Source organism: Ascaphus truei, chromosome 5, assembly GCF_040206685.1.
Source record: "Ascaphus truei isolate aAscTru1 chromosome 5, aAscTru1.hap1, whole genome shotgun sequence".
Taxonomy (NCBI): Eukaryota; Metazoa; Chordata; class Amphibia; order Anura; family Ascaphidae; genus Ascaphus; species Ascaphus truei.
Genome location: NC_134487.1, coordinates 45,449,393 through 45,465,408, shown reverse-complemented (window position 1 = coordinate 45,465,408; position 16,016 = coordinate 45,449,393). Strand labels below are relative to the sequence as shown.

Below are 16,016 nucleotides of genomic sequence, written 5' to 3'. Positions count from 1 at the left end.
TGCATAAATTTTCCTTTTGCAATGTCAAAAGGTGCAATTTGCAACTAATTTTTCAATGTACCGTAAGCTTCTCCTCCATGGGAAAGGGTAAGAAAGGTTACCAATGTAAAATGTTCACATTGTATTTCAAGCTTATTAAAATAATTAAACCCCCTCAACAAATGAGAAAAGTGAAGCACAGAGTTTAATCTCAACGTTCTGAAGAAAGATGCAGTGCATTCCATGGCTTCGTAATCCTCAAGTAGTAAAATGGGCTTATTCTTCACGGTGGAAATCTCCATTTGAGTTATACGGTAAAACGTACATTTTTTAATATTGAAAAACTCTGATAATATATCATCTTCAATGCCGAGGCACTGTGGGCTAGATCACTGCTAGGAGGCAGAGGCAGTAAGACCCTGCATGACAATAGCTTCCAGTCTCTTCCAAAGGTAAAGAGCTTAAGCACACAGCTAATGCTCCATGGTTTCCTTGCTTGAACAATAGTCCGAGATGGTGTTGTTGCAGTGATAAATAATAAATACGCACCACGTGAATATTATTAATAGAAAAGGGATAGAATGGATCTAAGCATTACATGAGTTTTGTGTTGGAGCACAGTATTCTTTCATGAAGCACTAAATTATTACACTGAGTCACCAGAATCCATTTGTACATGGCCTTGAGGATTAGTAGAATATGATTTCATAGTCATACTTGCTACTTACTTGATATATTTAAGTAAAAATCCCTGAAGAACAGGGCATTACTGGCCAATAATGCCCAGGCTGGAAGAGTTGAAGGCTCGAGGCGAAGCTGAGGGACTTTAACCCAGCCAGGGCATTATTGGCCAGTAATGCCCTGTTCTGGGGGGATTATTACTATTATAGACTAAATGTAGGCTTTTTTCATAAATAGACACTTTTATAGTTATATAGATTTTTTTAATTAAAATAAAATGGTAAATACATTAAAGCACCTCTATATATGCTTACGCTGCAGCTATCTATATCCACACACTGCCGCCTCCTCTGTGTACACACACACACACTGCAGCTACACACATATACACACACACACACACACTGCAGACACACACACACACACACACACACACACACACACACACACACACACACACACACACACACACACACACACACACACACACTGCAGCTACTTATAAATACATACATACATAGATACACACACACAGTCTGCAGCTGCCGCTACATATACACACACACACACACACACTTGCTTTGCAGCTACACAACACACTCTCCCTCCTCAACTCAAAATGTAGCTGTGTTCACGGAGGGAGGGGGAGGAGTCAATGCCTGCTGCTGCTTCCTGGCCAATCCCCTGCCCTGTATCAGATCTGTTCTGACAAAAGGAAAAGCTGATTGGCTGGAAATAAACACTTTGCAAGCTGCAAAAATTCCAGGCATTACTGAATGAATACTGCCCAGAATTTTAACCAGAGAGCAGGGATTTCAATAATGACGGAATTTTACAGCTTTAGCCTATAATAGAGATTAGTTCTCCCTTTTAACTCAAGGTGATGCCCTTACAGAAACATATTGCTGCAGTGCCCTACTGTAAGACGTATACACAGGTACAATATACAGTATTAATACATTGTAATTGAACTGTGGAACTACTATTCAATTGTATTGTAGTTGTAGATATCTACTAAAAGAAGCCTTTTGTAGATCAGGAAGTTGTTGACAGACTTCGTGAATACAGGCTATGTTTCCAAAATACCACTGTCAATAATACAAGTGCTTAGCTTCAAGTGTATTGTGTACATCCATATGAAAAAAAGGAAAAACTTAAAATACATTTACTTCGTGCATTACAAGTACTCAGTGTTTCAGTTAGAAATGGACAGTCCTAAAACAAAATGTTGACAAAACATAATAGCAGCTCTATTGGTCCATTATTTCATGTTACAACAAAGGAAAAAAAAATGTATTTTTTGTTTTGTCAGGATTATTAACTTTGTTGCCGGCATCTGTGGCAGAAAAGGGCATTCAATACAAGGATGGTTTATTCATCAGAGGAATTGTATTGAAATGTAGAACTTTACCTCTATAAGACAATATTAATATTTTGTTAACTGCATGGAAAATGTTAGATACATAGAAATGTAACAAAAGTACGGATAATTTCTCTCTTTATCATTGATTTCATGTCTGCAGAACTCAGAAGATCTAAAGTTTTACAGCAATTGGGATAAATGGCAGAACGATCCATAAACAGAGACTTTGATTTGTACAAATATGTACCTGCTCATACATATGACGGAAACTTTCAATAGGGTCAATGTAGTGGATAATACCCAAGTGAAGAAACAGTGCAAAGGGATTTCAACATTGCAGTGATCAAGATTGTGTTAGAGAAGTCAGCAGAAAACCCTAATTGTGACAAATTTAGTGTTGATAACAAAAAAAAGTCTATTTAACATGAATATTTTGCCAAAATAGGACATTAGCAGAAGATTTTGTAATGATGTATATAAATCGGGTCGTGAACACAGGAACAACAACTTGGCGAGTAGGGTCCAAAAAATGTATATGGAATGAAGAAAACAAATAGAAAAATGGTTACCTGGCTATGAGGTAATTTAGGGATAACCTCAAAATTGCTAAAAATAAAAACATAGGAATGGCCCAGCCATGCCACACAGCATTCATGTAAATCTGAAAAGTCAGAGGAAGTTTGTTACACAAATGCAAAAGAAAATGCACACAACATGCACAGTAATGATACAAATCTATTCGCTAAAATAGCTATTAGACATATACATATTTTCACTGTAACAGTATAAAAATATTGATACTTTCCACTTTAAATTTTTTTACTTTACAATATAATGAGCGAGAGGTTCGTTAAAAAAGATTTCATGACCACAAAAAAAAAAAAAAAAATATCACAGAGTACTTGCTGCACATGTAAATACCGCGGGATAAACATAAGAGCCATTTTCTGCGGAGTGAACAACGATAGAAAGAAACCACAACGTAGAAGCCTTTAAAAATAAAAAAATAAAAAACACACACACACACACACTATAACTGGTGCTCGTAAACTGGTCCATTATCTTGACGGAAACATGGATATATTTACTGTATGGAGTGTTTCAGTAGAAATCTCCTGCCAACACATTCTGTTACACTTTCAATCGCTTTTCATCCCATTTATTAGCGCTAAAAAAAAATATTACAAAAACAAAACTCTGCCACAACTTGTGTGGCACAAACTCGTCAGACAAATGATCTGTGTTAAATGCAAGATTCTCAAATCAACAAGTTTCTTACATTTGACACAGATCACACAAAAGAATATATATGCTTAAGTCATAGTGACATTCTCAAAGTACATTCTTCTGTGTTGCACACTTACAATAAAGGCAATAGCAGAAGTGTAGACAGAATGCCAGTCTGATAAGGCAGAAAGGTTCTTCGCAAAATTTGTAACAGGTTTGGCACTTCTCTCTAATGACAAAGAAATACAATTTTAATCAAATGAAGCACAAACAGTGGGGTCATTTCGATGAATGTCCTCTCCTGCCACAGTGTGAAGAAACTCCATTTCTTTCTTTTTTTTTACGGCTGAATTTGTCTCATTTAGCTTCATTATGATTAGATACACAATATGCCCCATCTCCCCTTCAGTGATGTATATAAAGGGTTTCTGGACAGATACTATATATCTTTTGCATGTTTGTGATGATAGAAACAACTACAAAAGACCTTGTATACACACACTTCTGCATGATACACAGTATACATACCTACTGGGAATCCCTTTCATTAACGTCTCCAGTGGTAATTAAAAAATAAATACACAGCAACTTGTAGAAGTCAGCACTCCACTTACTCGTTGAACGTGTATGTCAGATACGCTATTTTTATTCCCCGTGCAGTCTCTACTCAATGCCGCGTCCTGCAATCAGCTGCCTTCAGATACTCAAGAGGTTTATTAGATGATATGCAGAGTACAAAAACAAGCACTACATGTCGGGTGAACCTGAAGGGAGGTTGAATCCCCCAAAACGCAGTGCTCGTTTTTCTACTCTGTATATGACCAAATAACCCGCGCGGTTTGCGCACATTTGAACACCATTCCTGTCATGCTGCTACTTTGTGTTTTTGCCTCTCGAGTTAAAAAACACACAGCTCAGGAAATATCTAAAACGATATACCATGTCCTCTATATCACTTTTCTACATCTTGTATCCCTTATGTTGTACATCACCTGTATCTGAAGCCTTTATCCCCCCGTAGTTCCCTTTTTGAATGTCACCACATTACTTAGAAAATATGTTTTTGTCCAAACGAAGCATTAGCATGAAACACAAATCTAAGAGAGAAGGCAGTTTTGCCTAACCAGCACAAACGTTACAGTCCCTTACCTCTGTAATTAAAATTCAGACGCTGCAGATATATACTGAACCGAGGGAACATTTCCAACGCCTCACAATGAAACAGATTTTTGCCAACAAGCGAATGTATTTAAAATTATTCTGGGAGCATTTATTGTGAAGCGAACAGGGGTAGTATCTCACACTTTTTAAAACAATTATTTCCCCATTTAAAAAAAAGACAATCGGTTAAAAATAGAAAGTTGTGCATTTTAAATAAAAAACAGGGGGAAGCCACAAACAAAGGTATTTGCCATTACTTACTTAATCTTCTCATATTTTCAGTCAACCTAGGAGAAGAAAAAAAATCATTTCTTCAGTACAATGATACAAGAATGGGGAGATTTAATCTTAATCTATATTTTGCATATAATACAAAAACTGCAATAAAAACTGAAATGTATGAAGCTTGCTTCAACATAACATAAAATAGTTTTTTTTTTTTTTTTTGTTTTTTGTTTTTTTTTTTAACAGGATGGGTAAGCGCAATCTTTTTAGCTTCTGTACCACTGTCACCCCTCTCCCTCCCCAAGAAACTTGCCAGTGAAATTTGAGTTTAAATCTCCCTGCAGGGGAAACAAAATGGCTGCCATAACACAGGCCAAAAGAAGTCACAACATCATCGGTTGAGGCTTCCTGTTGGAAGGCTATTGAAATCCATGCTAAAATTCAAGAAATAATATCTGTATTTTCCTATTGTTTTGGGATCTGGGGAGTCACCTGAGCTGAAAAACGCATTTTTTGGGGGGGTGAATGTATTTTTTATGGATTTATTTACAATATTTTACCAAAGAAAATACATTGAACTGCGCATCTCATTTCCAAGTAAATCGTCAAAGTTGGCTGCACGCACTTGTTTCCGAGCTTTAATTAGCTCACAGTCTAACAGCTTTCATTTCATGCTCCACTGCAGTGACAAAAGCATATCTGCAAATATGGGCATGCAGCCCTCACTTCCTTGATTAGTATTGGTATTTACTGGTTTAGAAGAAGTAAAATATTCCTGAAAGTTTGCAACCATATAGCCAAACTGCTTTGTCAGAAACCTTTAATGGGACCAGTTCCTCATGTGGTATCAACACTAGCTTCAGTAGGACTAGTTTGTTATTCAGCTCTAGGAACTCTGGAATTCTGCCTTCTGCATTGCACTATAGCACTAGAAACGGATTGAATATGTTGAATCTCTTTTGCTAAAACCTTATTGACAACAGATCAAGATCAACATTTGTCATGCTTAACGCCTCACCAGCCATCTGTCTCATCGTGTTGACATTTCCACAGCATTTGCATAAAAAACCGACATGGCTCAGTTTAAAAAAAAAAGTATAAAAAATAAAACCCCATTGTGATCCTTCAGAAAACGAGCACATTTACTAATTACATAACAAATGCAAGTAAAATCAGGATGGGTGGTCATAGGTCAAATAGCACAAAAATGCACGAAGGAAAGGTTAATTCCACTTCAAATTATCATTCTAAAAAGTTATATCGTCAATGCACATAACAAAAAGATACCTTCACAATATACCTTTCTAACAGCATAATTTGGAGTGTCTCCGCCTCGCCTCCTGTATGTGTGAATTAGTGTAAGTCACATGATATGGAATGAACTACCTTCTAGCACTTAGTGGCTCCTCTGTTTCCACGGTGTTCTCTTCTGGCTGAAATCGGAAATCCTCAATGTATTCCCCAAACTTGTCATAAAACCACTTTCGAACTCTTGAGCACACGGTTTGACTCCGCTGTTTATCTTGAAGAAAAGGTCATAAGCAGAACTGGTTAATTTGCCATAAACAGTCACTTCAAGGAAAGGCTGTTCATGCAGCATACAATTAAACATCTAGTTGGTAAAAATGATGGTTTGTATTTGTAGTATTCAGAAACGGTTAACACCACTTCGGAAAAGCATAACAAACACACGAATTTAAATAAAATCTTAAAAAATAATTCAAAGGGTTAAAACATTTTATGTATTGCTCATTATTTTTAATATAGGTTTTTAACTGAATTTAAGATTTGATCAAATTAGTTATTACACCACTAGGAGTCATTCTACAGCTGTATTTGCAAACTGAAGTTGTCTTCTCTACTTTAAATTTTGCAGTTGTCCAGCAAAGACTCACAGTAATGGAATTTCAAACTCACAAGTAAATGTGACTCGCCTTCCAGTGTGTTACTTTCAAGCAGGGAATACACTCTCTAATGTGACCAAATCTTCAGTGAATTCCACCCACCTAGTTTGTGCTTAGGGTACATGTGGCATAGGCAAGGCATTCAAAGATCCTGGAAAGGCTCTAATGTCAATACAGTACTTCCCACGTGATTGGATTTAAACTCTTATAAGCTTAGTCCAGGATACCAGCTGACGTGGGAGAAAGTGACAAACTGCTGTCATTGTGACAAACTGCTGTCATTCTCACAAACCCTTTTTACAACCCACGCATCGGCATGGCTACTAGTGAACTGTGGCCACGGGAGACTATCCCCACTATTTTTTAACAGCAGTGTGGATGACAGAAATTAACATATTTTAAACTGTATGGACCTGATGCACATTATATTCAATGCACTTGAAGAGTCTAATTAAGGAAGGGAGTTAAAATGAATGAATATAAAAGCATTATAGAAGAAGATGCATTGTAACTACAATGGTTATCATATTCTCACGAAGCCCTCAAAGTGACATTCAAGCAATGGCATACATAACATACTGTAGGTGCTCAAGACATGAATGCTCTCAGCCCTTCATTTCTTCTATACATTGAAAAGATATTTACAGAAAATCGATGATTAAACACGCTCTTCTTCATTGCCTAACAATAAATGTACTTGTGTAGTACTTTCCTCCTGTGTTCTCATTTGTCTGCGAGGCGTGGGCTATTGTTTACTTACAACTCAAAGAAACACAGAAAGATGGAGGTTGGGCATTGCATAAGTAGAAAGAAAAGGGGACAAAAGTGTCAGAGCAAATGAAAGTCGGTGATATAAGAAATTAAAATGGCAGCAAACTAGACATACTGCAAAAAGCAAAACGACCCAAAATATAATAGTCTGGCTTCTAAGATAAATCAAAAGGTTGAGGTGATCATCAGAGCAATGTGGAGACAAACAGGACAACAGCAACGGGAAAGGTAACTGGGGAAGGCTTCATCGTGCAGCATTTTAAACAAGGGCTACTGTATGCTAGATAATACTTATCCATCTATATCACAAATATATTTGTACCACCTGTCTTACAGCGCTTAAGCCACAAGGTGAAAGCAGCTGTAGCTTATATTATGGAGTATATTTTCCTTCTATTGACTACAACCATGTATTTTGCTACAACATTAAAATGCAGCAATTGCATATAATGTACTTCATGTTCTTTTAATTTAGCTTAAGCTGCAACACGTGAAACAGAAGCATTAAGGTCATGCAAGAGAGGCGAAAGCTATGCACCCATGGCAAATATTTATTCACAACTGTATAAGGGAAATAAAACGTATTTCCCACCATGAGACATACTGTAGGAGCTTATTTTTCATATAAACCTAAGCGGCCGGTCTCGGACGAAATTCAATGATAGCGTACTTTCTCATTTCGTCCCAAAAACGGCCCGAGCAGCCGCTTCGGCAGATATTTTTTAAAAAGCCCATAGAACTACTAAGGCGGAGGGAAAATAATCTCTGGAGTACCATATTCCACAGTGTACACAATTAAATATTTTTAAGTACACAGATCTGAAATGTAAGCTTAAGTGGCTACAAAATAAGAAAGAGTAGTCCCGTGGGGTCCAGTGGCGGAGCACAGCCGTGCAAACAGTGGGGGCTGCAAACCAGTTTGGGTAATAAAAATGATTTCTTAGGTGGTCATACGGAGAACAGAGTAACTCTGTACTCCGTATGACCACCTAAGAAATCATTTTTATTACCCAAACTGGTTTGCAGCCCCCACTGTTTGCACGGCTGTGCTCCGCCACTGGACCCCACGGGACTACTCTTTCTTCATATGCATCCGGCGAGACGCACGCATTAATCAGAGACCGTGCTGCTATTCAAGTGAGTTCTTCACAAAGACTACTAATCATAGTATGTACCTTTGTTTTACTGGGGGTTTCTACAGGTCCTTTATGGTATATATGGAGATCTGTGTTATCCCTTCAGCATTATTAGTACACTCCTATGTTTATACTATTCAAGTGAGTCTCGCATAGCACTTATCTATGCTCTGGTGTCTTGGTTATTTATCATTGTGATTCTGAGTATATATACATGCTCCAAGGACAGCTGAGCCCTGAATATTGGGATTATATCCCTCATACACTGGCTACAAAATAAGATTTAAAAAAAAAAATACAACTGGAGCCATATCTGTATTACGTCAATGCACTATACTTATTATAGAATATGCCAATTTATTATTATTAATAATAATAATAATAGAATGTTCTTGTACAACGCTGCTAGTTTTACGCAGCGCTTTACAGAGACATTTTGCAGGCACAGGTCCTTGCCTGTGGAGCTTACAATATGTTATTTGTGCCTGAGTCAGAGAGAGATAAAGTGACTTGCCCAAGCTCACAAGGAGCCAACACTGGGAATTGCACCAGGTTCCCCTGCTTCAAACTCTGTGCCAGCCAGTGTCTTTATTCGCTGAGCCACTAAGTCTCATCCAATCTGTAGGAAGGCATAAAGTTAAATAAGGAATACAAATGAGTAACCAACAAAACCAAGACCTATGTTCTGGTTCAAAAGTACCTGCTCCATTGGTCTGAGAAGGTTGTCCTTTGGGAGGTTGCAGAGTGGCAGATTCTTCAGTACTTGGGGGGGGGGGGGGGAGGGGGTAAAAAAAGGATAAAAGACAATGAGAACCTTTAAATGATGGGTATTTAGCAAAGCATTATATTAAATACAAGCTAATGCATAACAGTGAAATATTATAAAAGACCTTAAAAAGACACATGTACTAGGGAGCAGCTCATTCCGGTATTTCGAAATATGAACTTTGCAGATTCAACGTTCGATTGTACTTCCAAACCAACCAGTTGGAGAATCTAACTTTTCATTCAAAGTTAGAGTCAAACTTTGGAACAAAATGTTCAAATCTGAGCAAAATTGGAGTGAAAACCCAAGAAAAGCTAAAATCACCAGATTTGGGTTTTTCTATTAAAATGGTCAAATATTTGGGGAAGAAAAAAGAAACAAATTGACCAAAATTGGTAAAAACATAAAAAGGTTTAATGAATGACACTCACATTTAAGGTATTACATTTGGGAGACTAATTTATTATGAAAACATTTTTTAAACAGTTATTTCGTAAACATGGCGAAGTGAAAATTGAAAGCTTTTAGCTTCCTTTAGCTCTTCCCTTCTCAGCCATGTGGCTGTATGTGAAGTAGACTTTGCAGATTTAGTCAAGGTTATTGCACTTGTTCATAACAGAATATCACGTTACACCACAGATCACAGATTTACTGTCAAATTGAACGTCAGTGATAACGCAGAATATCCCAACATGACACGCCAGCGGGTGCAAGAACCTTGGCAACACCGGTAGCACACCCACGGTACCTTTTTCTCTAATCACACAACACACCCCGCCCCCCCTCCTGATTGCAAAGTCCTCTATGAAAAAGAACAACAAAGAACAGAGGAAACACTTTATTTACATGAATTGTACTTTGTAAAGAAATCAAAATGGTTAAATATTTTGCATGTGTTAATACCTTTGATGCCAGCGCAATGCATTCTGTGCCCAACTGGCAACAAAGGAGTTTAGAAAGCCCACAGCACTGGTAAACTGCTTTTTAAAGAAATATAGGTGTGTGTTTTTTTCATATTGTAAGCTACATTTTTGCAATATATGTATATATTTTTTTCATATTGTAAGCTACATTTTTGCACCCAAAACCCTGAAGATGGCCAATTGTCTTGTTTTTAATTTTATTTATTTATTTATTTATAAAATATTTTACCAGGAAGTAATACATTGAGAGTTACCTCTCGTTTTCAAGTATGTCCTGGGCACAGAGTAAAACAAATAATACATGGTTACAAATACAGTTACATAAATGAACAAGGTATACATTTATATACAAGACATTGCATGCACAGTTAAAGAAAATATATATTATGAGCGTATGAAACAGTTACAGACCAGATTAAAGTGTGAGACAGCCTTAGATTTGAAAGAACTTAAGCTGGTGGTGGATATGAGAGTCTCTGGTAGGTTGTTCCAGTTTTGGGGTGCACGGAAGGAAAGGAGGAACGTCCGGATACTTTGTTGAGTCTTGGGACCATGAATAGTCTTGAATAATAACTTTCCAGAAAGCATGGAATATCTCTCCTCCCCCCCCCACCCACCCCCCAAAGTAGAATAAAGTATTATCAATTTTGCCAAATATTTTGTGTCTCTGCAGGTCATTTCTGAGAAACGTCTTGCAAATTCTATGGCACTGATGGGAGAGACTCAAGGAAAATGATGATGAAACCACTTTAAACGGTGTCCAGATAAGTTACTGGGGAAGGAAATGACTACTTTTGGTTGCATGCTATAAATTCCCCTGTTTACTGCCAAAATTGCTGTAATAAAATCATGGGGAAACAAATGTATTTACACAAAGGGTGTATGGCTCGCAGTGTATTTAAGGAGTTGCAAAACTGTTTTACTCATAGTTTGCATACACAACTCATCTAACACGCTTTCAAACAAGTAGGCAAACATGTTGTGTAAAAGGATACGGAGCCAACTATTTGTTTTTTTTCCACATTAGCCTTAGAATTTCTTGCTAGTAATAATTTTAAAAAACATGAACGTAGGTGGGATTTACATTAGATCTGCTTATTAAAAAAAAAAAAAAAAGATACAATTATAAATATATCTTCCTGCATCACCACTGATATTAATCTATATGCCTAATAATCAGTGGAAATCTCATACTGGTAATTTGGTAAATTCAAACGTTTAAGCCACCTCAAAACTTCCAAAACGAATAGACGCAAAGAAAGAAGAAACAAAGCAAGGACTATGGGCACGCACTTAAATACATTCCATTAGTGGGGAAGCAAATTACTCCTCACCCAAGTCTTTTCAACATAACTCTGGGGTGGGGAGCCACTAAAGTTCAAATGTCAGTACACACCGTTTTAATAAGCGCCAGAAACCTAGTTGTGGAAAGTCAATTTAAACGCATGCATTGTGCTCCTACAGTATTTTGCGGGTTGTGTATTACCTTGCAAATTTGGAAAGTGTTAGAAAGCCGTTAAAACGGGCATACGCTAGTTTATTTTTCATATTTGTGGTCCCTTTTTGGAAATCAATATGGCTGTCATCCAAGCCTCACTCCCGTGGGCCATTCGGAAGCCAGGCATTAGCAATAGAGCATGACATGGCTGCCGGTGTCATCCAATAGGAAGCTGCAAACTTTGATTTTACTGTCATTTTCATCTTGGGAACTGGGGTGTCCCCGAGCTGGGACCAAAAAGGTTAAATTCCAATGCTGTGAAAAAAAATAAAGTTGGAGGATTGCCCCTTTAACCTTTTGGTTCCCCACTGACATATGGTATACATCTTCTGGAGTATACTTGCTTTTTTTGCTCATTTTCTCCATGGGAGATCGCGTTCAATGCTCCGCATGAACGGTGAATGCGATTTGAATGGAAGAGGAAGACCCTTTTGTGAACGTCATTGTGGTGGTGGTGCGATCACGTCTTTTCAGAGAGAACTTGGGACTGGTGCTGTAGACCATCTGGCACTTAAGTTGTTAAGATTATAAAAATGGAGATCTCATAAAGTCTCCTTTCAATCTTTATCTTGTTCCAAGCAGTGCTTATCTTCAGCATGATAACCAGTCCCCTGAACGCTAGAAACGACATGGCAAGAAACCATCGGACCACAAAGTAATTTATCTCGTTCGGCTGTATAGCATATAAAGATCGTATACTACAGAAATGATAAAGAAAACTTCGGTAAAATGATGCATTTACGGGATAGGACATACACAGCCAGCGGAATGGTATTGTTTCATTTCAGTATTCGTTCTTTGCTATAGTTTGAGCCTTTCATAGCATGTGTCTGAACAGCTGCAACTGGATGTTCATTCTTAGGATTTGTAAGGCTGCCAAGGTACAGTACGCAATTAATAACGTACTACTCCACAGTAGACCATGTGATGGTTTGTAGCTACCATACTACTGAAATGAACTGTCCCAATGATAAATCTACAGACTTTTGCTTACCCTTTCAGTGCCAAAGGTGCCGACAATGCAAAGTAACGAGTCACTGGACCTTTTGGCACTGTAAGATTAAGCAAAATATTAGAACAAACAAATCTGCAGATTTACAGGAAAGGTACTACAAACTGAGCATACAAGAACAGGTAATGCAAATATAAATATATATATATATATATATATATATGCAAATATATATATATATATATATATATATATATATATATATATATATATAAAATATAGGGAACCATGTTAAAAATGGTTATTGAGGCAAAAAGTGACACTGTGTGCTCATTTGCATGTCATTTCCCAGAATCCCTTGCTGCAGTGGAAGTGCTGTATGCTGGGTGATAATGGGGAAAGGTGGGGTTGCAGACCTGCCTAAGACATGCAGATGAGCATACAGCTATATTTGCATATTTGCTTTCCTGTGGAGGGTTTTTGTCACTTTTTTTACTCACCATAACTTAACTCAGTATTATGGTTTAGCCTATCCCATAAGCCTCTCTTGCATTCCCAGTAAAATCAACCCCACACTGATGAGACCCATCAAGGTCGAAACAGCTGTCTGTGGGTGGTTTTCTGGGTATGCACCTTAACCCTGGCTGTGCTCAAAGCTGTGACCATGCAGCAAGCTTAAGCCTATAGGGAACCATGTTAAAAATGGTTATTGAGGCAAAAAGTGACACTGTGTGCTCATTTGCATGTCATTTCCCAGAATCCCTTGCTGCAGTGGAAGTGCTGTATGCTGGGTGATAATGGGGAAAGGTGGGGTGCAGACCTGCCTAAGACATGCAGATGAGCATACAGCTATATTTGTATATATATATATATATATATATATATATATATATATATATATATATATATATATGTATATGTATATATATATATATATATATTTTTTGTGGTCATATTGGATGTAGCATTGGGGTTCTCTGTCGCTTGTTGTATACAATTGCCACGCTTAATAGCTCTCCTTTTTGACACAGTAAAAACACATAAACCGGCGCCTACAAAAAAATAGAAATTATACCCTGACGAATATAGTCCAATGCAGCTGGGATGAGATCCAAGGTAGTATCTTCAATGAAATCTCATAGAATAACAAACAAACATTAAGGACGACAACATAGAAGAAAAAAAGAGAAAAAGATCATAGTGCAACTAAAAACAAAAAATCACTGATAAGGTATGCAAGAAATGATAGCAGTTTAATACAATGAATAAAAATAAATATAAAAACAACAAACACTTGATTGTTGGGCAAGAGACACTTATAAAGCAATGGCATCCAGAAAGACCAGAAGGTCTTCAATACACGCAGACCAGAAGGTCTCGCGATACTCGGTGACGCCACCACTAGAGGCAGAGGCAGGGGAAATCACGAGAAAACTTCTGGTCTGCATGTATTGCATCGGTGAGTCCCCCGGCAGCACTGGGCTCAGGCTGTTGCCTGTCTCACTACCTGCTCACTTGCTGACTCGTGGGTGTGTGGCCAGCGGCGTTCTCCGGCGGTGTGGAGCTCCAGGAGGCTGAGCTGTGACATCTTGCTCCCAGGCTTCTGATTTGGATAGTGACATTGTGCTACGGGCTTACATTTATCAGCCTTGCTGTAAGTAGGGTTTCAATTTTATCCCCACTGGATGCCATTGCTTTATAAGTGTCTCTTGCCCAACAATCAAGTGTTTGTTGTTTTTATATTTATTTTTATTCATTGTATTAAACTGCTATCATTTCTTGCATACCTTATCAGTGATTTTTTGTTTTTAGTTGCACTATGATCTTTTTCTCTTTTTTCTTCTATGTTGTCGTCCTTAATGTTTGTTTGTTATTCTATGAGACTTCATTGAAGATACTACCTTGGATCTCATCCCAGCTGCATTGGACTATATTCGGTCAGGCTATAATTTCTATTTTTTTGTAGGCGCCGGTTTATGTGTTTTTACTGTGTTTATTGGTTTGTGTGACCTCATTTTTTTCTGGCAGCCTCCACTCTAATGTTAGAGTGTGTATTTATATGTATGTTAGTCACTTAATTGTCACTAATTATTAATATTTGCATTAGCGCTGTTCCCACTGCCCTTCCCCTTTATCTCCTTTTTGACACATACATATATATTTTGTGGGGGCTTAGGGGTTCCCAAAAAAAGCTTGCTGGGGTTGTGTGTTTAACTTATTTTCAACTGTCTTAGCTGTTTGGAGGCTAGTGACCCCTCCTTCCCAGGTTTTAAGCTCACCCCTCCTCACTTCCCAAGTCAGCATTTCCTTTTCATTTTACTGGATATAGATCCAATGTTGGTCTTTCTCCTAATAGAAATAAATGAGAATTTTAATCCTAATAGAGGTATATTAGTATTTTGTAGTGTTAGGACCTGTGAACTGGCTCTGCCTTGTCTCACAGGCTTACAATGCTTTGGCCAAAGGGTTAAATTAAATGACCCTTTTTCAAGAGAATATATAAGTATTTTATTGTGTATTTTTGTCATATTGGATGAAGCATTACGGTTCTCTGTCGCTTGGTGTATGTGTATGTGTATGTGTATGTGTATGTGTATGTGTATGTGTATGTGTATGTGTATGTGTGTATGTGTATGTGTATGTGTGTGTGTGTGTGTGTGTGTGTGTGTGTGTGTGTGTGTGTGTGTGTAGGTGTGTGTGTGTGTGTGTGTGTGTGTGTGTGTGTGTGTATGTGTGTACACACACACACACACACACACACACACACACACACACACACACACACACACACACACACACACACACACACACACACACACACACACACACACCAAAAAACAGTGGGTTTATTCAATAGATAAGGGGATAAGGGGAGATAATGCCCACTTACAAGAAGATAAAATATCTAATTCATATAAACGTATCTTTATCCTATTGTAACGATACCGCTGTAGAGGCTGCCAGACTGCCCGGGGAACCAACGAGTCACTGCCCCAAGAACACCTCTCATCTGGGTGCGCGTTATTGAAGAATGCAAGAGTCCTCAGACGCCAGCATCAAGAACCGCATATCCCAAGCGGCTTTGATGACACTTGAAGCAGCCCGCTCCTCCCGCAGCGTGCAAGGGAGAATCCCTTAAATACACACACTGTACACAGATCACACCTCGCAGCAGCGTGATGACTCACCAGACGCGTTTCGTCAGCATCAGCTGACTTCTTCAGGGGTTGCCCTAGTGTCATTAACAGTTTGAATTTGGTTTATTCTCCAGAAGCAGCTCAGACCCCAAAGACTTCATCTGGGCCATTTACCCTATATCCTTTTTTTTCTTTTTTTTGTATTTTTGGCAGTATTATTTTATGTTATACCTTGTTTTGTTCTATTTATGTACCCCAAGACATAGCAGTATCCACCCAACTGCAGGGTTTCT

General features: G+C 38.0%; 1 protein-coding gene across 7 annotated transcripts in view; it reads right to left on the bottom strand.

Moving 5' to 3' along the window:
- The window catches only part of GRAMD4 (GRAM domain containing 4), a 119,456-nt gene that overhangs the window by 25,133 nt on the left and 78,307 nt on the right, over positions 1-16,016 (bottom strand). For all 7 annotated transcript variants that reach the window (XM_075599791.1, XM_075599788.1, XM_075599789.1 and 4 more), the window contains 5 exons: positions 9,148-9,209; positions 6,023-6,158; positions 4,673-4,698; positions 3,388-3,479; positions 2,593-2,684 (listed from right to left, as the gene is read on the bottom strand). In XM_075599791.1, the coding sequence (XP_075455906.1) occupies positions 2,593-2,684; positions 3,388-3,479; positions 4,673-4,698; positions 6,023-6,158; positions 9,148-9,209 (408 nt within the window). The remainder of the gene's footprint in view (positions 1-2,592; positions 2,685-3,387; positions 3,480-4,672; positions 4,699-6,022; positions 6,159-9,147; positions 9,210-16,016) is intronic.